At 43.5% G+C, this 25,564-nt stretch overlaps 2 protein-coding genes across 4 annotated transcripts in view; one reads left to right on the forward strand and one right to left on the reverse strand.

The window, feature by feature from the left end:
• NDRG1 (N-myc downstream regulated 1) overlaps nucleotides 1-9,736 on the forward strand; it is a 66,001-nt gene extending 56,265 nt beyond the window's left edge. For both annotated transcript variants that reach the window (XM_048841702.2, XM_048841703.2), the window contains 5 exons: nucleotides 270-321; nucleotides 1,162-1,209; nucleotides 4,777-4,812; nucleotides 6,467-6,518; nucleotides 7,892-9,736. In XM_048841702.2, the coding sequence (XP_048697659.1) occupies nucleotides 270-321; nucleotides 1,162-1,209; nucleotides 4,777-4,812; nucleotides 6,467-6,518; nucleotides 7,892-8,157 (454 nt within the window). In that variant the 3' untranslated portion in view covers nucleotides 8,158-9,736. The remainder of the gene's footprint in view (nucleotides 1-269; nucleotides 322-1,161; nucleotides 1,210-4,776; nucleotides 4,813-6,466; nucleotides 6,519-7,891) is intronic.
• An 11,233-nt stretch (nucleotides 9,737-20,969) lies between these two features.
• The window catches only part of CCN4 (cellular communication network factor 4), a 55,842-nt gene continuing 51,247 nt past the window's right edge, over nucleotides 20,970-25,564 (reverse strand). For both annotated transcript variants that reach the window (XM_048841700.2, XM_048841701.2), the window contains one exon: nucleotides 20,970-24,416. In XM_048841700.2, the coding sequence (XP_048697657.1) occupies nucleotides 24,117-24,416 (300 nt within the window). In that variant the 3' untranslated portion in view covers nucleotides 20,970-24,116. The remainder of the gene's footprint in view (nucleotides 24,417-25,564) is intronic.

Genomic DNA, 25,564 nt, shown 5'->3' on the forward strand with positions numbered 1-25,564 from the left:
ATTCAGGAGAAAAGTAGAAGAAAATACATGGCTGTTCACTAATATAGAAGATTCCAGGAATAGTAATAAAACTAGTCAGGTACATCTTTAGGACATCAGATGCAAGAACTTGCTTCTACTCACTTAACCAGGTCAGGATCCTTCCAATCATACTAAAGGAGAATTTTGGGAAAAGCAGGGTGGAGGCAGAGAAAGTTGAAATGAGCATAGAAATAACCATGGCCTTGTATCTCTTCCCTCCGCCCCCCCCCCCCCCTCGCCCCCACCAGATGCCCTTCACTGTTGGTGGTTGGTGACAGTTCTCCTGCTGTTGATGCTGTGGTATGTATAGTCAGACTTTCATAATAAAGAGACTTCTTTTCCTTTGTATTAATCAGTATGCAAACTGGGAAGTTATAGCAGCATTGCAGAAATCACACCCATATAGGAAAGTCTCCTGCTATTGACCCAGCACAGTTAGCTCTTCCCTGTCAGACCTTTCAAGACAGAGCAGTCACTGTTCTTAGATGTCTAAGCCTCTGTCTGGATACCATTATGTAATGGCTACTGTTCTAGGTTCAGTTGCCATAGCAGTACTTTAGGCATAGAAGGAGCTGGTTGAGAAAAATGGTCTAAAAATGTGTTTCCTTTAGAGGAGAATCTGAATCCAGTATTGTAGCATGTTCTCTGCTGTTAAATGGAGTCTTGCAGTTGGTGACTCTAGAAGCAGTGTGTTGCTTTGGCCAATATAGCTAGCCTCAGATGGCTGCTTGACTTAAAATATTGTGCCTTAATGGGTATGTCTATTCTTTGGCCATATGGCTGCTTACCATTTGGGATTCTACCACATGATCCCCAGTCACATGACCCAGTTTGTTGCCACTACAGTGTTTGAAGCACAAAACTCTCCTAATTCCTTGCTAATGGACTTGCCTGTACATGTGGGAATAATAGACTATTAGAACAAAATTTGAATAATATTTTAGAAAAGCTACAGGGGGTAAAATCTAAGATGTGTAATATTTAGGGTATGCCAAACCCTTTTGGAGAACAAGGTATTAATGCAATTAACTTAAGGAAAAAGTAGTTGGATGAGAGAACCACAAAGAACTAATAAGTTCAGACTAATGGTCTTGAAGATGAGAATAAATAAGATGCTAACACAGCTATTTTTCCATATAGGTAGAGTGCAACTCTAAGCTGGACCCAACAAAGACCACACTCCTAAAGGTAATAGGAATAAGAACCGTAAATTACATATTTGCTTTACGATGATGCAACCACATTGGTCTTAAGTGAGACCACAAGTTAGAGAGCACAAATGAGCTCAGTGTGGTACATGCCAGTACATACTAAATTTGTGTAAGATTAGTTTTAAGTTAACTGGGGAAAGTGTTTGTTTGTTTTTTGTTCTTGAGCACAGAGCAGTCAGCACGAGTGAATGAAATCATTACTGGAGTGGAGGATAGAAAACATCAGTTGCAGAAACAATATTTGGAGAGAATTTGTTTGCATGCTTCAGACTTAGGAGGGAGGGGAAATAGCTGTGGGCTCACACACTTTTTCACCTTCGGGGGGGGGGAAGGGGTTGGTCTTTTTTTGTTTTAAATTAAAGACCATTTTAGTTATACAACATATGTATACAGTAATTTAAACTTGCAGACAAAAGTGTCTTTAACCTGTGGACTCACAGACAATATACAGAACCTCAGGGTTGAAACCCTGAGCTAACCATTAAGAAGAGGATGATACTGGCTGTATAGTTAGAAACTTATCCTATAATAGATTTTAAAAACTGGTACTTGACAGGATTAGGAGGGGGTCATTTAATGAAGTAAAACTGTATTGTCAGTGCAAAATGCTGCTGCAGAGTGAACTAGTCAGGCTTCTGCTAATAGGATATTTTTGCCTCAAAGGAGTAGTCACAAATAACGTTCTGGATTTCAGTAGCCAGACACTTTGTAGAATTTATTTGATCACAAGTGATCAACAACTTTCTCTTAATTGCCTTATGTCAGACCCAGGCTAGATCAGAAGTAGAATGAAAACCATTTAAATCTTTTACATATGTAAAACAGACATAAATCAATTTTACTAAGTTTGAGACCCTGACTTTGACCTGTTGAATGGTCATTTTGGAGTGGCATAATCATACCCTTTTTAAGGTCAGAAGGGACCATTATGATCATCTAGTCTGACCTCCTGCACAACGCATGCCACAGAATCTCACCCACCCACTCCTGTAACAAACCCCTAACCCATGTCTGAGCTATTGAAGGCCTCAAATCGTGGTTTAAAGACTTCTGGTTCATACAAACCTCCTGAAACCTCAAAAGAGGGTTTGAGGGAAGAGAATGGGGACAGATGAGCTAAACCTTAGTTAAATAGTATTAACTTTGACTGAGGGAATGACATGCCTGATTAAATGTATTTGATGCTCATAAACCTAAAATTGGATTTAGCTTTGTTCTGGTCCATAGTTGCACCTGTGTACATTGTGCAGTTGCTCTGTTCTCTTGTCTGCACGCTTTCTGTGAGCAGACTCATCCACAAACATTCTGGGCTCAAGAATACTGCAAGTAGCATAGTGACTGACTGCATAATATGTTCATCATGATCATATCACAGGCCATTGTCCAGGGTGGCTGGGTTGCCCCACCTAAAGAGTTGTTTTCTGCTTTGTTTCCTGCACAAGTTTCAGACTGTCTGCCCTGCCCCACATTTGCATTACATGGTTGTGAATTATTGCACTCAAAGTGCTGCATTGTAATTGCTCTATGTGGACACTGCACATGCAAACTGAAGGGTACCTAGTTTGCATTAACATTACAGCACAGCAATCTTGTGCATGCTGTAACTCTTCCCCCTAAAGTCCAAACTGCAGATTAGCATAGACAAGCCCTCAGTCGTCCTAGACTGTTAACACTGCGAGTTAGGGTTGGGATTCCCCTGTTTGTGTACAAGAACTCTCTCTACCTCTCATCAAGCTAGCACAAGTATAAATGCTGGTTGCAGCAGAGTTTGTACTTGGTATAGCTCAGTAATGCCTCCACTGCCATTTCCAGAGCTGCCATGATTATGCTGCTATTTATACTTCTACTAGCTTGAAGAGAGGTAGCTAGCAGAAGTATGTGTAACCGAGCTGAGGAAGCCCTCCCCTAACATGCAGTATAGACATTGTCTCCAATTCAGTTATCTCCTTTAAGACTTTCTAATTGCTTTTTCTGACTGGCAGATGGACAGACTTGTTAGCTAGATAGTGCCCCTCTCTCTAGGAAACATTCAACTTTCCATTCAACTCTGATTTGATAGAATGTCCTTATCCTAAAGGAATTGGTCTAAATAATTAAACAGTGCACCTGTTCATCTGGAGTGACCCTTTAATTCAGCAAAACTTATTTGGGAGATTTCAAATAGTTCAGTTAACCTCAGGGTTCTGACTCCTGCAAAGTGCAGCGCATTCTCTGCTCCTATAGAAGTTGATTAGAGCTGAAGGCTCCTTCTAAAAGATGAATATGCAGGCCCAAATACCCCTGGACCTTGTCTGAAACCTTTTGCAACTGACATAGTGTGTGTTGTATCCATCTTTACTTTTGAAATCTTTATTGACTTTTTTTGTAAACTCATTTTTATTTAGATTCTTCTCTTCCTGCAACAACAAAACAAGCTGTAATCACTCTGTAGAATAAATATGTAATGTTCTGATTTTCATTCACTGTCCTACCTGGCTGCCTTTTCTGTTACTCTGGGCTACTTTCCAGCATAGCTCAGAATCAGAAGTGGCTTTTAATGTTTCCCTTTATTTGACACAGTGGATTTCCAAATCAAGAGTTTTGGGAGAAGAGAGCTTGTTTCTAGTATTTGCTCTTCAGTCATGGAGTGGGTGCATCTGTAGTTTGCAGTACTGAACTTTATTTAATCTCTTATAGAAAGTGTCTGGTCAAGATTTGGCGTTCGTGCCATATTCCATACTAGGATATAATTAAGAAGGCAGTCAGTACTATTGTCAAAGCAATAGATTCTCAATGTTTTGTTGCATTGGTCTAACATTAATAGAGAATTTTAGCCATCTAAATCCTCTCCTGCCCCCCTCACCCTGCAATCATAAATTCTCATCTCTGTCATTGTTCAGCTGGAGACCTCTGTACATGACCACTCTTTCTGAGATTGAGGTTATGAATTGTTATGTTCCTATAACTAGACCATAGCAAGATTTGTTTTACTGCTAGCTAATCCCCGATAGGACTGCAGGCTTCCTGTAATTCACAATTTGACTTTCTGTTCATAGCATTCACTGAAATGTTCCTGTTCCTGTGTTTTTTGGTGTGTTTTTTTTTTTTTGAAGGGGTGGACAAGCAAGAAAACTTAAGTGCTACAAAAAATGTGTAGACAGTCTGACTGCTTTCACAGATCTTGCTTCCCTTAACAAATCTACCTCCTGTTGGAGTCCTCCACCATCTCAGCCATTGCTGCTGGCTTTTAATACCCTCACCTGTAAGGGTATTTCCTCCTTCACCTGTGTGCCATCTTCCTGTTCAGAGCCAAGGCATACCATTTGAAATCCAGTAAGCGTTGGCCATCTGGATTTCTAATGCATTAAGAAACTGGTGTTCACCTTATAAAAAGCCTTACCTGTTGCCTTCTACTCAAGCTTTCCTGTCTGTGTGATGAGAATAAATGTCTGTCTCCAAAGTGCCAGATACATAAACCTTGAATATATTTCTTTGGTACAATCTCTGAACTCAAAGGAACTCCTGTTCTGGCACTGTGCTGACCTACCTTTTTACTTTCTTATAGATGGCAGACTGTGGTGGTCTCCCTCAAGTTTCCCAGGTATGATTTGACTGACTGAACTTGCTAATGCTTCTTATAGTAAAAAGAAAAGGAGTACTTGTGGCACCTTATGCTCTAATAAATTTGTTAGTCTCTAAGCTTTCGTGAGCTACAGCTCACTTCATCTGATGCATCCAATGAAGTGAGCTGTAGCTCACAAAAGCTTATGCTCTAATAAATTTGTTAGCCTCTAAGATGTGACAAGTACTCCTTTTCTTTTTACGGATACAGACTAACACGGCTGCTACTCTGAAACTCATTACACTAGTCTGTTTTGCAGAATGTGACAAATGGGGCCCCATTCTGAAGGGTATTCATTGTTTCCAAGTGTTAAGTGACTATCATTCATGAGTAGTAATGTCATTGTCACCTGATCTCTCTTTTAAAGATCAACCAAGCACAAAATTAAGGTTAGGATGGGATATTTCCACTAATTAATTAAGCCTTAACTGTGTAAGGGTTTGTATTTGGAATATAGACATTACCTTTTTCTTACTGACTAAACTAACATGGATTACTGCTTCTGAACGATCATTAAGTCAAACATTTAGTTATTTGTGCTATTTATAGTTTGGTTCAGGGTGGGAGGCAGGCAATAACTAGTCTGTTCTTACGTGCACTAATCTGGTCTAGTAGAATGCACAAGTGTTTGAAATCTGTTTAGACATAAATTCCAAGGCTCCTCATACAACAGACTTTGTACACTACTATTTTAACTATTGTTTAGGGCGATTCACTAAAGAAGCTGACCCTATACACTAACTTGCAGGGTATACGTTTTGTTCTAGTTTGAGCCAAATGGAGGCATTCTGAAATGTAGGTATGAAATTACTCTGAAGAAACTGGAATTTGTAAACAGCTACAATTGAAAAGAGATCAAGATTGCGCTAGCAGTGTATAATGTGATTAGTGACAGGGAGGGGTGCAAGAAAGACACTCCATCCTTGTTTTGTTTTTTTTAAAAGTTGTTTAGAATGGCAAAACCTTAAGTAAGAAGCTTGAATACCAATGTAGAGCTTATTCTGCTCCTCCTGTTGATTTTATGTAAAGTTAAGAGCCATTATTCTCTAGATTTGAGGTGCAAAAGAAAATGTTGCATAAGTTCAATTAAAAATATTGTCACCCCAGTTTGTTGAGTCACTGCTTTGCCCAGTAGCAGAGGAAAACATTTGTGTGTGTATACACACAGCAGTTCAAGAGTAGTAGCAGTCTATTAAACTATGCTTGCAGTCTCACTCATTTTATTGAGGAAAAACTTGCCAATGCAGAACACACTTAAAACTTCAGCTAGTTGGAATTGGCCTAGAAACTGCTATAAATAAATTGTTCTATGTGCTTTGAGACAAACTGTTCCTTTGAATCTTCTGTTTCGGTAACTGAATCAGCAAAACTTGGGCCTGTTGGAGGTCAGTTGGAGAATTGACTGAACTAACATGCTGTACAGTAATGTTCATGTACAATAGGTATATAACAGGGGTGGCAGGGCAGAGGAGGAGAGAACAAAATCTGACCTAGGGAATTTTCTCAGTTGTGTACTCATTCTTTATATGTGTAACACTATTGAGTAGAGCCCAGGGGGAGAATAAGACTACTTATACTAGTGTTTCTCATTTGACAATTACTGTACTCAATGTGTTTCCATTTCCTTTTACAGCCTGCAAAGCTTGCAGAAGCTTTCAAATATTTTGTTCAGGGAATGGGATACAGTAAGTATGTATTTATTAAAAGAATGCCTAGCTATAATTAAGTTCTACAGTGGGGTAATAGAGTAACCTGTTTGTGAAAACCTAGATTACACCACAAAATATCTGCTGTCTGAGGGAAAGGGCATGTGGACCACAGCAGAGTAGCATGAGGACTTAGTCCAATCAGTAATATTGGTGCCCACAGGTGATATATGCAGTGATACCTGAGATACTGTAGTTCTCCTATCTTGTCCCTGCTATCTCAGTGTGACTTGACTGTGACCATTGTATGTACTTCACTGGTAATAACTTGCCATGGTACCACCGGAGAGGTGGTTTGGCTGCATAGCTTGTAAAGATGCCCTTAAATAAAGTGCTCCATTCCAACTAGAAGACAGAGAATGAAATATTCTCATGCTACTATATTAAATCTGCAGAGATGAATTGAACTAAGCTGACTCCTGAACTGTGTGAGCTGTTGCATAGCATTCCTGGGAGAGTTGCAGCATGAGCTATTGAGAATCTCTTTACTGCCTTTTATTCCCCTTTCTCCATTTTTGCTTCATGTATTGGAGAAATGAATCTCTTGCATAATTTGAACCATAATTTCAGAGCCTGATTCAAACGCCACATGCAACTGTGGGTCATCGCTGCACATTTAGCAGGAGTGCACAAACTTGCAAACATCTGACCTGGCTGTGTAAAGACCAGGTAGATATGACCCTGGCGGTCGGTCTGCCCAATTAGAAATGTGTGAATTTTAAAAATGCATGCACAATTTGGTTGCAAAGCAGACATTTGGTATTTGGTTTCTGTGCATCTCCCCTGTGTGCACATAATGCATGGATATTTAAACTGAATTTTAATAATGAGGGGAAACTCAACCCCTCCTTGTGAATGTTTGAGTTAGCATCTTTTGTATACAACATTAGCTCTGCTGTGACATGCATAATGTGTAGTATGAGTCTAAAATGACTTCACTTCAGAAATTACACATTCCCTTCCATTGTAATAACCATCAGACACAGGTGATTTGAAGTGTGTATATTAGAATAAAGGTCCGTTGTTGGCATAAAATTACTAGTCTGTTTTAAACACTTGTGCGTGAGTTGAAGGGCAGTCTTTTTCTTAATGCCTATCTAAGAAGTTAATTAGTCCCTGTTTTTGTTCAGTTTTGTACCTGATTTCCCACATGTACTGTTCTACTGAAGCCCTGTTTAACTTCATGCATTATGAACAGTGGGACTACTTAAATGTGTACAATTAAGCATGTGCACAAGTGTGTTCGGGATCAGGGCCTTAGTCTGTCAGCTTGGGAATTCAAGACAAGGGCGTGCTTTCAAACACACTGAATTATTCTAAACAAATCCACTAATACAAGACTCTTCTTTCAGTGCCTTCAGCTAGTATGACCAGGCTTATGAGGTCCCGTACAGCATCTGGTTCCAGCGTCACATCTTTGGAGGGACAGAGGAGCAGATCCCACACTGGAGAAGGAACAAGAAGCAGGTCCCATACCGGTGAGGGTACCAGGAGCAGATCCCATACTGGTGATGGGTCCAGAAACCGCACCCACCCAGACGCACGCATTGAGCTCACTCCTAACTCTGCAGGCAATACTGAACAACCTAGTCCCAAATCCATGGAAGTTTCTTGTTAAATACCTAAAAAAAAAGAAAATAAAACACACAAAAACCTGGATGTAGTTTGAAACTGTAAAAGTTTTAATGACTGCCCACTGTGTATCACAACACATAGCTGGTATTAATATCAAGCTTTCCTGTAAGATGAACTGTTTACCAGTTTGAAAGAGACCAAAGAAAGCAAACATCTCAATTGCTCTATTTTTATTACTTAATACAGATGGTTGCTGCTATTGTGCCCTCCTCCAACTGATGCCAAAATTTAAGGGCTGCGTGCCAAAAGTTATATGGTTGTGAAAATTTCAAAATCAAACCAGACTTACCCAACATCCTGTTCAAACAAAGTTTTGAAGCCACGATATGCCCACTTATCTCGTTTTCTTTGGCTAAATAAAGTGACCCAGTTTCTGGCATGTTTAAAAAAAAAAAAAAAAAAACCTAAGGCTTTGTTGGTGGAGGGGAAGCAGTGCTTTATGGTTGACTTAAAAAAAATGGTACAGCCTCATGTTGAAGCTGGAGTTAAACTCAAATTGTATATAGTTCAATTTCAAAGAGTAGGAAAAAATTAAACTTGTGCATTTATAGGCCTCCTAATTGGTATTTGAACCTGTTTTTTCCTAAGTACAATAATATGCTACTAAAATAGGCAAGGTTTTTTGTATTTGGGGTTTTTGAGATTTAGTTCCTATTGCCCCCACCCTCCTGGATCCTAAAACCTGCTTAACAAGACCCAGTTTAACTTTTAAAAGCAGGTTAATATTTTCTCTTTGGCGGGACCTTGAACCAAAGAGCTCACAACTTGGTGGCAAAGTTGACACTTACAGCAGCTGTACTTGACCATGATGACTGCTCAGTGGAAGCAGTTTTTACTTTCACATTGTATGGCTTTTAATTGTTGGAGTTTGAGGTTTTTTGTGTATTCAGCACAATTGTAAAACTCAATTCTGTAAACCAAGCCAGATACAGCTGTTAATTGTTGAGGAAAGATGAAAAACTGAGATGGTTTGTAATTACTGTGCACTCAACTGTCACTAATTACTAGCTCCTAAAACCTCTGACTTTGAATTTGCTGGTGCTGAGAAATGTATTCCACAGCAGTGGGAGGGGCAACTTTGTAATTGATAAACATAATATTTAGTGACTGTAAACTTAGCAATGCATGATTCTGCATCTTGGTGTAACCTACTGATATCTCCAGGTTATCTTCTTTTGGAAGTAAGTGGGTATGGCACCTTTCTACCACCCACAGGTTTTCATAGTGTTCAGTTTTTCTTCTATACATACTGGGACAGTCTTTCATTTGCTTTGATACATATTTGCTACATCACAATTCTTGTGTAGCTATGAAAAGTGAGATACTGAGTAGTTAAATAGCAAGTGGTAATACTTAAATATTTTGGGTAGTTCTTGTTCAGAAGAACACAATTTAGGTTACTCCACTTTGACTTACCTTACACTCTTGTGCAGAGTTTCCATGGTGGTTGGTAGAAAGAACAAACATTAAAGAGAATAAAGCTATTGTGTAAAGTCTATCAAAAGTTTTTCTTAATGAACTATTTGTATTTATTTCAAAACAAATAAATTTGTAACTTTGCAGTGTCTTGTCTTAATCCTGTATCCTGAGCACAGATCTTTTGAGATGATTGCACTTTATCCTTTCCACATGCCTTAACTCTCAGGCTTAGCTTACCCTGCCTGCTGTCTAGCCCCTCATAGCTGACATACTGCTTCACATTTTCATGAGCATAGTATCTACTTTCTAAAGCCATCCAGTAAGTGTTTTTAGTATCCCTGCACAGTAGGGTGACTATACATCCTGTTTCAGCTGGGACAGTCACTTTTTGGCAAAATGGGGAATGCAACCACTAGTGGGGTGTGGAGGAACATTCAGGGGGAGGAGCAACAACCCCAGGTCTACATAGGATGGCTGGCTTAGCCTAGGTCAACCCCAGGTGGGTGGCTGGTAGGGGGGCTTGGGCTGGCTCCACACACTAGAGGGGTGGCCTCAGGTCAGCCCATGGTGGTGTCCATTTTGAAAAATATAGTCCCCTTACTGTGGTATGCTACTTTATACTGGGGTGGGAGGGTTAAGGCATCCTACCCTCTTCTGAACCATCCTGGAGGAAGAACAGATGAAAGTCCTAGAGGTAGAGTGAGCAGCAAAGGTCGTACCAGCTATTCTGACAGGATCTGGAAAAGTGATAACATGAAGTGCAGGGATGCAGCATCAGAGATCACTCTCTTCTTGGATTCTGTTCCTTCCCTTTCATTTTTCTAATGTTCCTAGAATTCATTCTGGCTCTCCTTCAGGCTGCCCAGCCCTATTATACATTAGTGAACTAGCAGGCCTGATTCTGGCTATAGTACAAGAGCAACAGACTAGTTATCAGTGGTTCAGTAATGCTTAAAGCATATAACAAGTTGGGTCCTGCAGGGATTGGTTCTGGGTCCGCTTCTGTTCGATATCTTCATGATTTAGATAATGGCACAGAATACACTAGCTGGGAGAGATTGTAAGTCCTTTGGAGGATAGGATTAAAATTCAAAATGATCTGGAGAAATTGTCTGAAGTAAATAGGATGAAATTCAATAAGAAAAAATCCAATCAGTTCCATATGTACAAAATGGGAAATGACTGCCTAGGAAGCAGTACTGCAGAAAGGGATCTGGAGGTCATAGTGGATCACAAGCTAGATATGAGTCAACAGTGTAATGCTGTTGCAAAAAAAAAAAGCAAACATCATTCTGGGATGTATTAGGAGTATTGTAAGCAAGATTCTTTTGCTCTACTCTGGTTCCCAGCCAATGGGATCTGTGGGGGTGGCACTTGGGGCAGGCACAGCATATGGAGCCCCTTAGCTGCCCCTATATGTAGGAGCCTGAGTGGGGACATGCTGCTGCTGCTGCTTCCAGGAGCTGTGTGGAGCCACAGTACATGTGGAGCAGGGTGAGCCCGCAAGCCTGCTCCCCAACTGGAGCACCAGAGTGGGGCAAGCCTGAGACTGTTCCCCAGCTCGTGCTTGAGGGCTGGATGTGGCCCCTGAGCTGTAGTTTGCCCACCCCTTGTCTAGATAATACTTAGTCCTGCCTTGAGTGCAGGAGACTGGACTAGATGACCTCTGGAGGTCCCTTCCCGTTCTATGATCCTCTTTGCCCTTGCCCATTGTTGCTGTAAGCTGTTCAGTGCAAGGATTGTTTTCCCCTGTGTAGGCATAATGGGGACTTTACATAGGATGTGGGATCATTTAATACTTTGGATTTCAGGTCCTGTGACCAAGTGCTCCACAGAAGTTGAATTCCACAACACCCCTGGGGGAGGGAGATGTTATTGCCACTTTATTATAGAGAAAATACTTGGCCAAGGTCACATGGGAGTAAAGCTGGGAGTGGAATACAGGAGCCTAGACTTGCATTCCCTTGGTGGAGATCTGGAGAAGATCCCTTAGTCTCTCTTCCCCCCACCCCCCTTTGCAGGCATAGGACAATGGTCTTGAGTGCTGAACTATACTTTCCTCAGTCCCATTAATAGACCTGTCCAGAACATATCTCAAATACAGCTTCCTGTTAACTAAAACCTAGGTCTGTTCTTAAACTAATCTACACCTACACCTAATTCCATTTTAAAACTAATCAGAATTGTGTATTTTTCTAGGCCACAGGATGTTAGACATTGAATGTCTACTGCAGAACTCTCGTTTTGTTCTGCAGTGTAGTGGCATAAAAGTCACATGAAGCCTGAATTGGAGTCATTCTCCCTGGGACAGCCATGACCTTCACACTCCACTGAGAAGCAGCCCCTGCAAGCTCTAGTTAGCAGTGGAGTTCAAAAAAGATACATAGAGCGAGTGTTTGACAGAGGAGAGCTGAAGAAATATTGATCAAGTTCAATGTGTGCAGGTTCTGTAGAGAGGACTGAAGCAGGTTAACAGACAAAGGGCACAGGTGTGTGTGTGTGTTGGATAAAGAGAGCTTAGTCAGTACATGTTGGATAAATCAACTGTCCTTAGATGGGGAGCGATTTAAGGATCAGGATTTTCAACAGATGGATGTTCAGCTTTGCTCGGACTTTATTTTGGTCCCATTTTTTTCTCCCTCTGGTCTAAGTATAAACAATTTAAAAATCATTAATGTACCTGAGCCCGGTAACAGCATTTCAGGCAGCAGTGATTAGACAGTATGGACCCTAAGAGCTGGACTTGTTTTTTAATAACCAGTCTATAAAACCTTAAGTATGAATGTGTGCCCAACCATCCTATGAAACAAGGGTACAACTGTGCCCTTCTCTCATCTCTTCCAGGAATGGGTAAACACTCCTACCAGGGAGTGTAGTCTGCCTGTTAAATAAAAATTAACTGCTTGGCTTTAAGACGAGCAGGAAGCTATCCAATCCCTCTTGCAATAAAGAGACCTGCTGCTCAGGGCCTCTATGATGAATGGCAACTTTGCAACAAAAGCACTCATTTGGTAAGGAACAATGCTGAACTATATAAAGAGCTAGGCTTGATGCTGCTGAAGCTTTTAGGGTGAGTTAGCACTTGGATCTCATAGTAGGGTAACTTACAGATATTTAATCACAACCTGAATCAACATGCGCTTTTTCTTCCCACAGTTCTTAAGTAATTCCTCATGATCCTCCTCCCAAGTCTCTGCTGCTATACTTGGAATCCTTCTTTCACATCCCTACTTTACAAATTGTGTTGCTCAGGTGAATTTTTGTTCAATATGTACAGAACTAAAGAATCATCCAGACTCAAGATTTTTGAAAATATTGATTTTGGGTGCCCAAATAAACATGCCTTAAAGAGGCCCGCCTGAAGCATCCAAAATTCCCAATCATTTTTCCAAATTTTGGCCAGCAGACTTTTCCTGTTGAGCTACAGCAGAATTTACCTAGCTAGCATCTTGTAGTGATATCAGTCCTACTACATTACTAAGGCTTTTAGTATGTGTCTCAGGCATTAATGCCAGGGTTGGTAGATGTCAGTTTTCAATAGGTACATTAGCCAATACTATATATTTAAATAGATTTTCTTCTAATAACTTCATGGCAGGATGCAACTACATGTATACAAAAATTATAGGTGTTCCCCAGTGCTTCAGAAAAGCTTAAGTTACTAGGAGAATGCGCCTTTCATCTGATTAACAAACTGTGGGACTGGCCTGTCAAAGTTTACTTGTGTTTTCAGATGTTTAGTAGAGCTGGTTTAAGAAGTAACCGTCTCCTGCTCAAAGAGGACAAACTAGTCCTTACGTGACTTATTCTGTGAACTTTCCTTCAAGTCTCTTGTGGTGTAAATCAGTGTGCTGGGGTGAGATGGATCTGACTTTCTGTTTGAAAAATGACCAATTTCCTCTGTGATCAACTGCAAAAGGTTTCAGGGCCCTAAGAGTGAAGATGTGTGGTGGCTCTGTGAAAGGGTGGGTATGTAGTCAGCTAAGACTAAAGTGATGCAAAGGGTAGGATATAACAATTCCCCAGTGCTGGTTTTCAAATGACTTGTCTTTACTCCACTGAAGGTCATGGCGTGGCTTTTGAATGCATTTTTAAATCTGCTTTAGGGCCCCTACCTGGAGCTCAGAAGATGTGTGCTCTGTGTTGCTTGCCTCATGGGAGGCAGAGGTTAGACTGGCTACTCCAGTACAGGAGTATTAATTCACTTAGTGCTCCACTCTTCCTAGCCAGTCTCCAACAGCCCATTCTGAAATAGAAGCAGTTGTAAGGAAGGAATAAACTGGGCTGTGTATCGCGAACCACAGGGGAGGATCTTACCTGAAGAGAAGCAGTAAAAACTTTGACACAAAATCCCCCCCACCCCTGTCCCAGCAATCCTTCCATGCCTGCTACCTGACAGCACCAAAGGCCAAAGTGGCCCTGCAGGCTCACTGACAGCGCTGTCATTATGCTAGTTCCCAGATACTATACTGAGGGGGCCCATGAGAGATATCACTAGTTGCCATCTGGGGTAGCTGAGACATCACACTTTCTCTCTCCACACTCAGGAAAGGAGAGATATTATCTCTGAAATCTGGTGGTGAATGTTGCTTCCCCCCCTCCCCCCCCAGGGCCACCCCTCTGGAGAGTTCTGAATAGATTTTTGGCCCAGATTTCCCCCTGTCCTTTTAAATGCAGAACAGTAACAGCAGGGCATGAGTTGCTACCTGGCTCCTGTTGACACAGCAGAGTGTGTGTGCTGAAGGGAGCTCGTGTACATGTTGCTGCAGGCCAAATAGCTGGAGAGCTCCAGTTCCAGATAAATAACCTAGATGTGATTTTTATTAGTGTCACGTGTTGCTGTGAGTGATGGGCCAGGCGGGAGAAGCAGTTTTCAGTAAAGCTGCTTATTTTTCTCCCTGCTGTTTGGAATCCTCTTCGTGTCTGTCCGGTACTTCTCGGGCAACAAGCAGCTGCTGCAGCATTTGACATGGTTTTAGTATGTTCTGCTTTCAGCTGTGCTGTCCCGTAAAGCTGTGACTCCAGCATGTATGGGTTATAAGTGGCCACTGCGCTGCTACGTCTCGTGTGCATTCTGCCTTCCTGGCATCATCGGCTAGTACGGGTTACTGACAGTCTCTCTGCAGTCCGGGCCCCTGCATATGTGAGCAGTTGTTGCTGCCACAGAAGGCAAGGTTTTAACGTGTGGATATGCTATTTCCACTCAGCCATATGCAGGTTTTATGTTTGGTAACTAGTGACCCCTACGTCTGATATTTAAACAACTCAGAGCGTGTGCAACCCCCCACAGCCCCCCCACACCTGCTGACTAGTAATCGCCCCAAAGGGCTTGTGCTTGCCTAATCTGCTGAACACCCTACGTCCGTTTTCTGCAAGTGGGCACAGGGGCTGTCTGACCTGCCCAGAGCCAATTGGACTAAAGAGGAGACTTGCTGAGCCTTTTGGAGCACGGTCCTGGAAGCTTCCCTCCCTGCTGCAGCTTTCCAGAGCTAGGCATGTCTGGTGATGGAGTTCTTATCTCAGATTAAACCCAGCCCAGCCAGGGCCTAAGGTGTGGGGGCTGTTGCGAGCTGGGAAGCTGAGATGCCAGCGGGGCAGGGCAATCCCGGGCCTCAGCCCAGTGCTGCCAACCTCTGTGATTTTTTGCTGACTGGGCTACTTTTACAACGCCTTAGCCAGTTAATCGTGAAGTGGCGACGGGTAATTTTTTGGCTACCGCTTTCTTGTGGTGAAATTTGGGCAATTTTACCAAGCACCCTGCGGCTCCCCGGTTCCTGACTCTTTGCTGCCACCTGGTGGCCCTATAAATACAGATGGACCAAATCCACCTTCCTTGCCGAGCAGAAGCCATGTGGCGCATACACTGTTGACAACAGAGTCCCTTTGGCCGTGGCAAAGTGAAGAAGATGAAGAGCACAGTGTCCTTTCCATGTAGCCGGAGCTGGTGGATACAACTCCCCTGTCATTTCACAGTGTGGGAGCCAGTGGGGAGAGCAAGACGCCTAAGGGGATGGAGGGTGGGGGGGGGTCAAAGGAATGTGTGGGGCAAGAGGAAGCCAGAGGGAAGTGGCTGGGACAGGTTGGGGAGTTGAGGGATAATATGAGGATAGGGATCTGTGGGGACAAGGGAAAGGTGCACCAGAGAGGGAGACTATGAGAGGCACCTGACTGATGGAGGAAGAGAGGGAGGGAAAATCTGGAGGCGATCAGTATACGGGAGCAGCTGTGGGACAGGAGATTGTGGAGAAACATAAGGGGAAATGGGACTGGGCAAGAGACAGGGAGGGAGGAAGTGACTGGAAGATTAGGGAAGGAGGCTACAGAGTGATAAGGAAGGCACCAGCTCCCCTCCTCTCAGAGATTAGAAGCAGGGGAAATTCCTCTGAATACGTAGATGGGCAGCCTGCAATTTTGGGCCCGCATTTCAGGTTGACTCTTGAATCAGAAAGGATCAGCTACAAACGGGAAGTGGGCTGCTCCGCACCGAAGGCTCAAAGGGCAGAAGGCAGGCATTATACAAAAAGAAAAGGAGTACTTGTGGCACCTTAGAGACTAACCAATTTATTTGAGCATGAGCTTTCGTGAGCTACAGCTCACTTGATGAAGTGAGCTGTAGCTCACAAAAGCTCATGCTCAAATAAATTTGTTAGTCTCTAAGGTGCCACAAGTACTCCTTTTCTTTTTGCGAATACAGACTAACACGGCTGTTCCTCTGAAACCAGGCATTATACAGACTGCTTTAACAGCCACAAGGTTCTGTGTCTATCTCGGCACTTTGGGTGGGAATCTGACTGGTAAAATTTGAATGCTTGGTCCTGACAATACTGGCCCGGACGAAAGTTCATCTTGCTCATCCAAAGAGCCCCTCCCGAGGCTGTTCCTCATCTGCACTAATTATACTATCGATGTGGCTGTGCTCCTCTTTTGTTTTAACTAGTTGTGGGCTCTGCAAATAGAGAGTTTTACCAGGCCATGTTGTTTTAGGTAGTATTTTTGTGTTTTGTTGTGGTTGTGTTCATTGAATTTGCTCATTCTGAGGCTGGTGAGTGATACGGATTGTGAGCTTTTCTGGTAAATGCTTGTCTCCTGTGCAGGGCTTAAATTCTGGTAATTTCCTGGAGCGCCTTCCCCCCCACACACACATGCTATTAAAAACTCCTGGGGGGTTGAAAATATTTACTGGAGCTCCACTCGGGTCAGCTCCTGCTCTGTCAGTGGGCCCTGCCCTAATAAAACAATTCATTGTGATATCATTGGAAGCATGAGGATAGGGATCCCACGGTGCTAGACACATGGGGTTTTTAGCACCTGTGTGTTAGGCATAGTTTGGGGAAACAAAATCTAAACAAAATTCTTTTTTTGCGAGGCAAGCTGAAGAAATGAGACAGCTCAGTTCTGTGACTTTGAGAGACAAGAATAAAGCCTTGATCCTGAAAAGTTATCGGCTTGTGGGACTTGATTCCCAATAGGGTGACCAGATGTCCCAATTTTATAGGGACAGTCCCAATTTTGGGGTCTTTTTCTTATATAGGCTCCTATTACTCCCCACCCCTTGTCCCGATTTTTCACATTTGCTGTCTGGTCACCCTGATTCCCAAAGACACTTAGGCTTGGTGATGCTGAGCTTTCCCACGCCTAACTTCTAGGTGCTTAGAAAAATCCCTGGGATTCACAAAGCCTGAGTTCAGCACCTCTGCTCCCTGTACAACAAACGGGGAGAGACAGGCACCTCAGAAGGGGAGTCACAAAAGCCAGCACCCTTGGAGGCTCCCCACCTAAGGTAGCTGCCAAGCCAAGGGGTGTACGCCAAGCTCTGCCCCTTTCTTAGATAGGCTCCCAAGTCTGGGCTGGAGGGAGGCACCTCCCGCTGCTTGGGATTCTCAGCTGCAAGCCCTCTCTTGGTGTGAGGGGCCTATTCCATTTTAGCAAGGGTGGGGGAACAGGAGGCAGCAGTGGCAACCTTCCCCCTCCCTCTTAACTTTAGCCCAGTGGTTAGGGTACTCACCTGGGAGATAGGAGGTCCCTGGTTCAAGTCCCATTCCCACCTGGGGGGGAGAAGGGATTTCAGCTGGGATATGCTACTTCTCAGGCAGGAGCTCAAAGCACTGGCCTATGGGCCAGTCTGCTGTAGTGGTCTCAGTCTCTCCTGTTGAAGCAGTTCCACTGGATAAGCAATGAAAGAATCGCTGTGATAGAGAGAGAGGCCCCTGTGTTTTTGCACTGCACATGCTCTGAGGCAGAAATACAGGCACCCAGAAAGATTTTACTGCAAAAAAAAATGTTGAGGGTGCTCAGTGACTTTAGGCACTTGTGGGCTCGGGGGGGGGGGGGGGGTTGTGAATCCCGGTGGGTCTGACTCTGGGATTTAGGCACCTAAAGGGGCAGTGAGGCACGCAAGTCCTTTTGCGAATCTTCACTTGAGCAGACTCATTTGGTTCAGTGGAACCTTATCACATGCATAAAATGTGACAAGTGTGTCCCTCTTCCCAGAGACGGGGTCTCAGCATGCAAAGTATAGATGACCCAGACGCAGATGGCTTCCGTAATCTGGTTCAGATGTGGCCAGTGGGGAAAAAAAAAGGCCGGTGGCTGTCAAACGGAGACCACATGCTTTGGGGGATGCCACGTGTCTGGGAGGAAGAAGCAGCGGACAGCTGTTTCTCATCTTGTCTGAGGAGCTGACAGACAAATTTGCTGAGAACCTAGTAGCGACAGGAACAGTAGTGAAAGTAGCTGAGAAACAGCCAGGGCTATGCATTCACTGTCTGGGGAATCAATTTGCTGGAGCAAGCTCCAGGATCGGTTGTTGCAAGGCAGTTCTGCCCACCCCAAATGTGAAAAAAAACATGGGATATTTAATACATTTAGGTCTCTTATTTGTATTGTCTTATTTGCAGTGCCACCTAGGAGGCCCAGGCATCGAGCAGGTGCCCATTGTGCTGGGAACAGTAGCACAGTGCTGCTTGGTTGCTTTCTGGAGCCGAGCCCTCAGGGCGTGTTTTCATGCTTTTCCTTGCAACTACCAGATGTTTGGGCTTTGACTATGACAACGATCCACTGAAGCCAAAGCTGCCTTGGTTGAACGAATGAATTAACAGAGTCTGCAAACAAAACCTGGGGGGAGAAACTGAGGCTGCTTCTTCGCGTGAACATCCAGATGTTTTCCACCGTTGGGATGCCTGCACCTCCACCCCCATGTATTTGAGATCAGACTCTCTTGATCAGTAAAGCTGGGTGGAAGTTTTCCAGATGAATAATTTATTTGAGGGGAAAACGCAGCTTTGGTCAACCTGAAACTATTTGCAAATTTGACATGAGTAGTTTTGGCTGTTCACAAACTGGGCAGAGAGGGAACTGAGGAGTGATCGGGCAGTGCAGGGCCAACCACCCCTCAGGTCCCTCTCAATGGCTGTGATTCAGAATGCCCCAGCATGCACCTCTCAAGGCCCTTTCTTTTGAACGTTAGTGTAAATACGTGGGTCCCATCAGTGAGCACTAATGTGTTAGTGCAGCTTGTCCACTGGCAATTCTTTCATCGTGGAGTGATTTTGTCTGATTATTGGCCAGAAGATTTTCCCTGGTACCATGGTCAAGCCTCAGGCCTCAGCCTTTCCTTCTGATGGCGACCACACTAGTTCCTGTTTCTGCCTTGGGGAAGGTTATATCCCTGAAAAGCTCTGTTTGTAAGTTTTTTTATTAAAAGTTCCCCAAGGGCAAGAGAGGTGGGCCGTAAACTATCCCAGTTAGCTCACTCTGTGCGGCCTTCCTCTCATTCAAGCATGATGCACCCCTCCCCCCGCTCCCTCCAGACCATCTCAGTCTACGTCCATAATTGCATCAGTGAGCTCCAGATCAGCATTGAGTCCCATCTTCTAAGCCGGCCATCATGGGGACTCAGGTAGGCACATCACTCCTCTGGGGAGAGTGGGAGAAAGATCCATTGGAAATTCCCCAGCAAAAAGAGATTCAAAGTCACTTCCCACTCCAAGGGGACTTCATGGAGTGGGATGAGTACTGCTGGAGCCCCAAGGGTGCACAGTACATCCTTGGCACCATCTCTGGCACCATGACTTGCTGCCTTGGATACCAAGCCCATAGTGCCATTCTCTGCCCTGGTACCACTCACTTCAGTGCCAGTCCCTTCACACCAAATCCCCAGGCTCCCTTGCACCTTGACAGGGTTTGTTTCAGCATTGTTTACTTCCGCACCACCCATCCTGGTGCAGTCTATTCCTGCATGGAGATTTGTGGCACCATCGGTGAACTGAGGACCTTCGTGGTACCAGGAGATCTACATGTGATGGCGGAGCTGGCATTTCTATTAATCTCCATGGTGAGGAATACTCCACCCATGGTGGTGACTGACACTGCAACTGGGGTACGTACCACCATGCGGTACCATTGGTACCAGCTAGGACTCATGCTGTGGTGCAATCAAGGCCCTGAATTAGGGCAGCCCCTCCTTTCGAGAAGGTGCATTCCTCCTGTGTGTCTGATACCCAACAGCATGATATATTCTGCAAGGCCCCGTCCCTCTTGAGTCTTATGGCTTGGAAAGTGGGGTGAGCGTGTCTATGCCTTAAGGAATATTAATAAAAAATATTGCCTCACCCATCACGTCTGTCTGATATCCTGGGACCGACACAGCTACAACATGCCTCAGTCATAGAAGTTACAGATAGAGGCATCTGTCCTCATACTGTCCTCCTTGGCCTCCAAGCGCTTTTCCATAGAACAGTCGCTCCCCTACAGTTCCGCTTGGTTTGGGTAACCTAGCTCGCGGTGGGGTGGGGATGGTTAGTAAAAGCTGGTTTAGGAAAAAGGTGACCAAACTTCGCACAATAATGAGCTTTGTCTGTAGTTAAGCATCTTCTCTAGCGTAGGAGAAGTGTAAATCTAAATATACTAATAGCTTCTTTTAATTCTTTTTTCTGTCTGTTGTGAATAAATCTTGTGTGGGGATTGCAAGTCGTTCCTCCCTAGTAAGGAAAAACCCTGCACCCTCCAAGGGGAGGCGTCAAAAGGCATTATGGAGTCCAAACTACCCACTCAGGCTTGGGCAAACGGTAGGGACTGGGTTGTCCTGGTCCAGTGACATGTATTGTACAAGGAAGGAGACCTGTAGATACAAATCAAAGGGTAGTTGGGGCCTGAGGGGCCTTTTGCTAGAGGAAAGGATCCCATCACGTTTTAAGTTTCCTGAATGATTAATTTTTTTGTGTGTCTTTCATTTTGGGTCTTTGACACACATGACACCTCATATTTGGGCCCTGCAGGTTGAGAGGTACAGAAGAGAAGGAAGGAACAGGACAGATGTATATGTTTGTGCGTACACGCGCACACACACTTTCTAAATGTTTCTAAATAAGGAGGCAGTTGTGTATTAATTCACTGTTTTTGCAGTTATTTATTCCCTTTAAAGTGTAGCTGTAGCATTTCAGCTGGGAAAACACACACCGTGTTGTACAGCCAAGTCCTACGTTTACATTTGTTATGAAGCTAACATAACTCAAAGGCTTCTTGACCACAACCAATTGCACCTTCCCAACAAATTTCTAAATACCTCAGAACAATGATACGTACAAATACAGCTCTGGCAGTTCTATACATAATGAAATCACAGTTTGAAATGATATATGTGTATGGACAAGGCTGTGCTTGGATTTAATTTGTAACACTGAGCATTCTAGTCCCATCATTTTAATACGCTGCTCTTCTTAAAGTACCTTGCACATTTTGGTCTTCCTAAACAAAACAAAAAGCAGGGGGTGGGTAATCAGTGGCTTAATTTAAAATATCGCTTAGTGTTTATGAGCTCTGTAACTTCCGACATTACCTATATACAATACAATGCTAGTGATCATATTACCGACAGAATGCAACGTGCTTGCATTTTAATTATGTAACGCTGAAGACCCATAAAGTAGGCAGCAAAGATCAAACCTGGGACCTCTGGAGCTGACTGGCACGTGTCTGTTCTCCAAAGCGGTAGCAGGCTTATGGATCTCTAGGTGGCCTAGCCACCACTGGAGGGGGACAGAGTGCCACTTCTAGCAAGCAGGGGCTACAATCCCATATACGTTTCTCAGTGTTTTTAAGTTCTAATTGACTCAGTGCAAAGGCACCTTGTTTAAGTTATATATTTGGTACTTTTATTTTTGCATCAGATGTACTTATTGCTTTAAATGGTTCCAAACCACTGAGGCTTGTGCCTTCAGTCCTTACAGAGGTAAAGCACCCACAGAGGGTGAGACATCACAAATTTACCAACCTCAAAGCCAACTGGAGGTTCGCTGCTGATGGCAGCGGGAACAGACCCTCAAATTCCACACACACCCCTCCTCATACAAGTACATGAATGTCCATGGGATTCTGTGCCTGGAGTGAACAGGGTTTGGGCCAAAGGGCCTTGTCTGTGGCCTCCCCCCAGCACAGAGTATTTTAGCTTTATCTTTGCTGTAGAACGTAGCACCAAAAGAATTCTAGCAGCAGCTCAGAGATTGGTATTTCCTCCCTAGCATTATTATTGTGTTATTTCTATGACTGTAACACCGCGAGGTCCCAACGGAGATCAGCATCCCATTGTGCTAGGGCACTGTATAAACATACAGCAAGAGTCAGTCCTGCCTTGAAGAGTTTACAGTCTAGATTAACTAGACAGACAAAGCCTAGAGAATAAGATTCTTGTTGTTCCTATTTCACAAATAGGGGAACTAAGGCACAGAGAGATTAAGTGACTTGTCAAAGGAAGTTTGTGGCAGAGGCAGGACGTGAACCCAGATGTCCTCAGTCTCTGCACCACAAGGTTCATATTTCTCTTGAAAGTATAGGAGAAGGTCTCCATCTCAAACCACAAATGGAGTTTACCTCCTTCCGCTATTATTCTCTCAGTTGGTACAAATGAAACACAGAATTGTCTTGATAAAAGCTCTGTGGCTGATAGGCATTCACTTCACTTGAAAATGGCCGTATCCTGGAGATGATGGTCGTGTATCAGTTCACAAGAGCGTCTTTCAGCCATTGATGTAAACAATGCGTCACGTCCACTGCCAACAGTTCATTCTGGCATCTCTAATGTTTAGCTAATCACACTATGAAAAAAAGTTAAACAAATGCACCCTAGAGCATGATTCTGGTTATTTTATATCCTTTGATCATTTTGCCTGGTCCCTCTCTTTGCCACTGAAAGTGTCTAGGAGAATATGTTATGGTGCACTATATGCAAGTGTGTGTATATATATCCACAAAAAAGGGCCCGGGGTTATGTACATGGTTTTACAGATTGGCCTGAATCAGAACACTGGATTCAAACTCTCTCAGACTTGGAAAAGTTTAGCTCCTGATCTTCACTTCACAGCTCAGGTACATCTAGCGTGAGGGATGACCTGGAAGCCCAGCCACAAACCTCTTCATCCCTTGGAGCCCTTTGGATCAGGGTTCAATTTCTTGGCTCTGGCCACGCTGCATTATAGCACCATAAATCTTTTATGGTGCATTATGGAGTTTTAAGTGGAAAAAAGCATGATCATGTGGGTCTGGTACGAAGGTTCATGAGCACTGATTTGGAATGATTGGCACAACTCACACCTGCCCCCCCGTCTCCCCCAGACAGCAGCCCTTGCAGTCACTGAGTTCTAGGACTTCGACATTCCTTGGTTCCTGGACGTTTCATGAGGTGGGGGTGGGGATGGAGGGGTAGAGTGGCTCTTTGCATCTGCTCCCCAGCTAGTGCACCCATGCAGGAGTCAGGTGCACCTGGGGCTGGAGACTCAGAGCTAGAAATGCCGCAGCTGCACCACTACAAACACTGCCTATGCTGCCGGGAGGGGTTGTCCCATCGACACAGCGAATCCAACTCCCCGACAGGTGAAGTCTGGAGGAATGGACAAATTCTACACTGGGGGGTTAGGTCAGCATAACGCCGCTCGGGGGGGTGGATTTTTCACACCCCTGAGCAACACAGTTAAGCCGACAATTTTCTAGTGTAGACCAGGCCTCAGTGAAACCTCAGAAAGAACTAATAGAGGGGTCTATAAATTAAAGAATGATTGACTGCTAAGGAGAACAGAGATTGGGGCTAATCCTCACCTCCTGATACAAATGTATGGACCAAATCCTTAACTCTTTACCCTGGCAGAATGCCTATTGCAGGCCAATGAGAGTTTTCCAGAATATTGGTTAAGTAAAAGGAAGTGCATCAGGATTTAGCCCAGTGGTAAGTGAAAAGCCAGCAGCAGCAAGTCAGCTGGTGTAGCTTGTTATAGCTCCATCCATCGAGCTGCAGGATCTGCCCCAACAGCTCTGGTTGGGATTTGCAGTGGGTTGGGGGCCAGATTTTGTTTAAAGGTATTTCGCTGCCTAGCTCCCATTATTTAAAAGCCTCTCAATATAGTGGGATAAACAAAGGAGACTTAACTCTGACTTTGAGAAACAAATGTTACATTGGCACTGGATGGAAGATTCTCCTTTATTTTAAAACCTCTGTAAAATCAGAGCAGTGGTTCATTCCAGCATTCGGCCAATTTAATTCGCTATTTCAGAGTAATCGTGGTAATGTGCCAAGTCAGCAAAGATGTCATTGGGGTTCTTGCAACTCAGGTTGCAAAAGCAGGCGTTGATCCACAAGATTTTCCGGAAAAATCCAGTTCCATCCGGGCACTCAAACCTCACTTCAATAGTCTTCGACTTGTACGGAGAGCAGCACCTGTTGTCTGTGCAGACGCCACAGTATTTTGGCCGGTATGTACTTTTGCTCACACAGCCCGATATGGTGTAGTTCATTGGTTCATCTGCCCTATACACGGCCAAGCATTTCTTCCCAGGCTAGATTGAGAGAGAGGACAGAAAGAGAGGCAAAGGTTAATTTTCATTGCTGGGTGCTCCCAGATGCTACTTTGTCCCACGTACGCAGCACTTCCCTGAGGGTGGCAGTAAAGATGGTCAAAAACGGAAAACAATTAGTGAAAAATGTTGATATTTCCAAATGGTTTCAAATTCACAGGATTGAAAACAAGTTTGCATTTCAAATATGTTTTTAAAAAAATTCCATTTTTTAAAATTTATTTTTCTCACCCATTCCCCCAGAGAGTGATTAAAATGAATAATGCCTATGGTCCATTTCTTTTAGTTTTTTCATTTTTCCCCCTTCCTTTTTCCACTCTAATTTTTCCAAACTTCTCCTACTTTGGAAAAGTGACCATTTTTTGTTTTTGTTGTTTTTGTTTCTCAGACACTTTTCCAAAGTTGGAGACATTTTGAGAAGGAAAAGGAAAACACGAAGAGACAAAAAACACCTCAATGCTCCTCATTTTGAAAATTTTTCTGCTTTTGAAAAAGCAAATTTTGAGTCAAAGCTAAACAAGCATTTGTTTCATTTCAGATTTTCCCACAGAAAACAATTGAAAAATTTAGTCAAATGATCTTTCCTCATGAAAAAACTAGCTTTTGATAAAAAGCAATGGGAAAATTTCTTGTACTGATAAATTTCTACAAACTCTAATTAGAAGTCCTTGCCTGCCATGTGAGGTTAGCATTACCACACCAAATACCACCCTATGCAGAGAGCCAACAGCCTTTAAGTGCTGCATAAACCCTTATTTCAGCATATGACATAGGTACTTGCCGATGGTTACGATGTTTTTTGCAACATTTCTCAAGGAAAAAAAATACATATTTTGTTTCAAGCCGTTTTAAGGCCCCAAAATCTAGCTGCTCAAAAGTTGTTCACAAAATGGCAATTTTTGCCTTGGAAAATAAAAATCTTTTCATGTGTTATTGCAAAGACAAATCTTCAGTGATGAAATGCTGACCTTTTCTGCTGAAAACTAGGGCCGTACCTCTCGTGTGTGGAAAAAAATATTCACTGCTCGTTTTGATTTTCACAACACAGAAAAATCAAAGTAAAATGTAAAATCCCCTCTAATTTCAAGGATTTTTAACTCCATCGCCACCCCCACACACACACTTTCTCA

Source organism: Caretta caretta, chromosome 2 (genome assembly GCF_965140235.1).
Source record: "Caretta caretta isolate rCarCar2 chromosome 2, rCarCar1.hap1, whole genome shotgun sequence".
Classification (NCBI taxonomy): Eukaryota; Metazoa; Chordata; order Testudines; family Cheloniidae; genus Caretta; species Caretta caretta.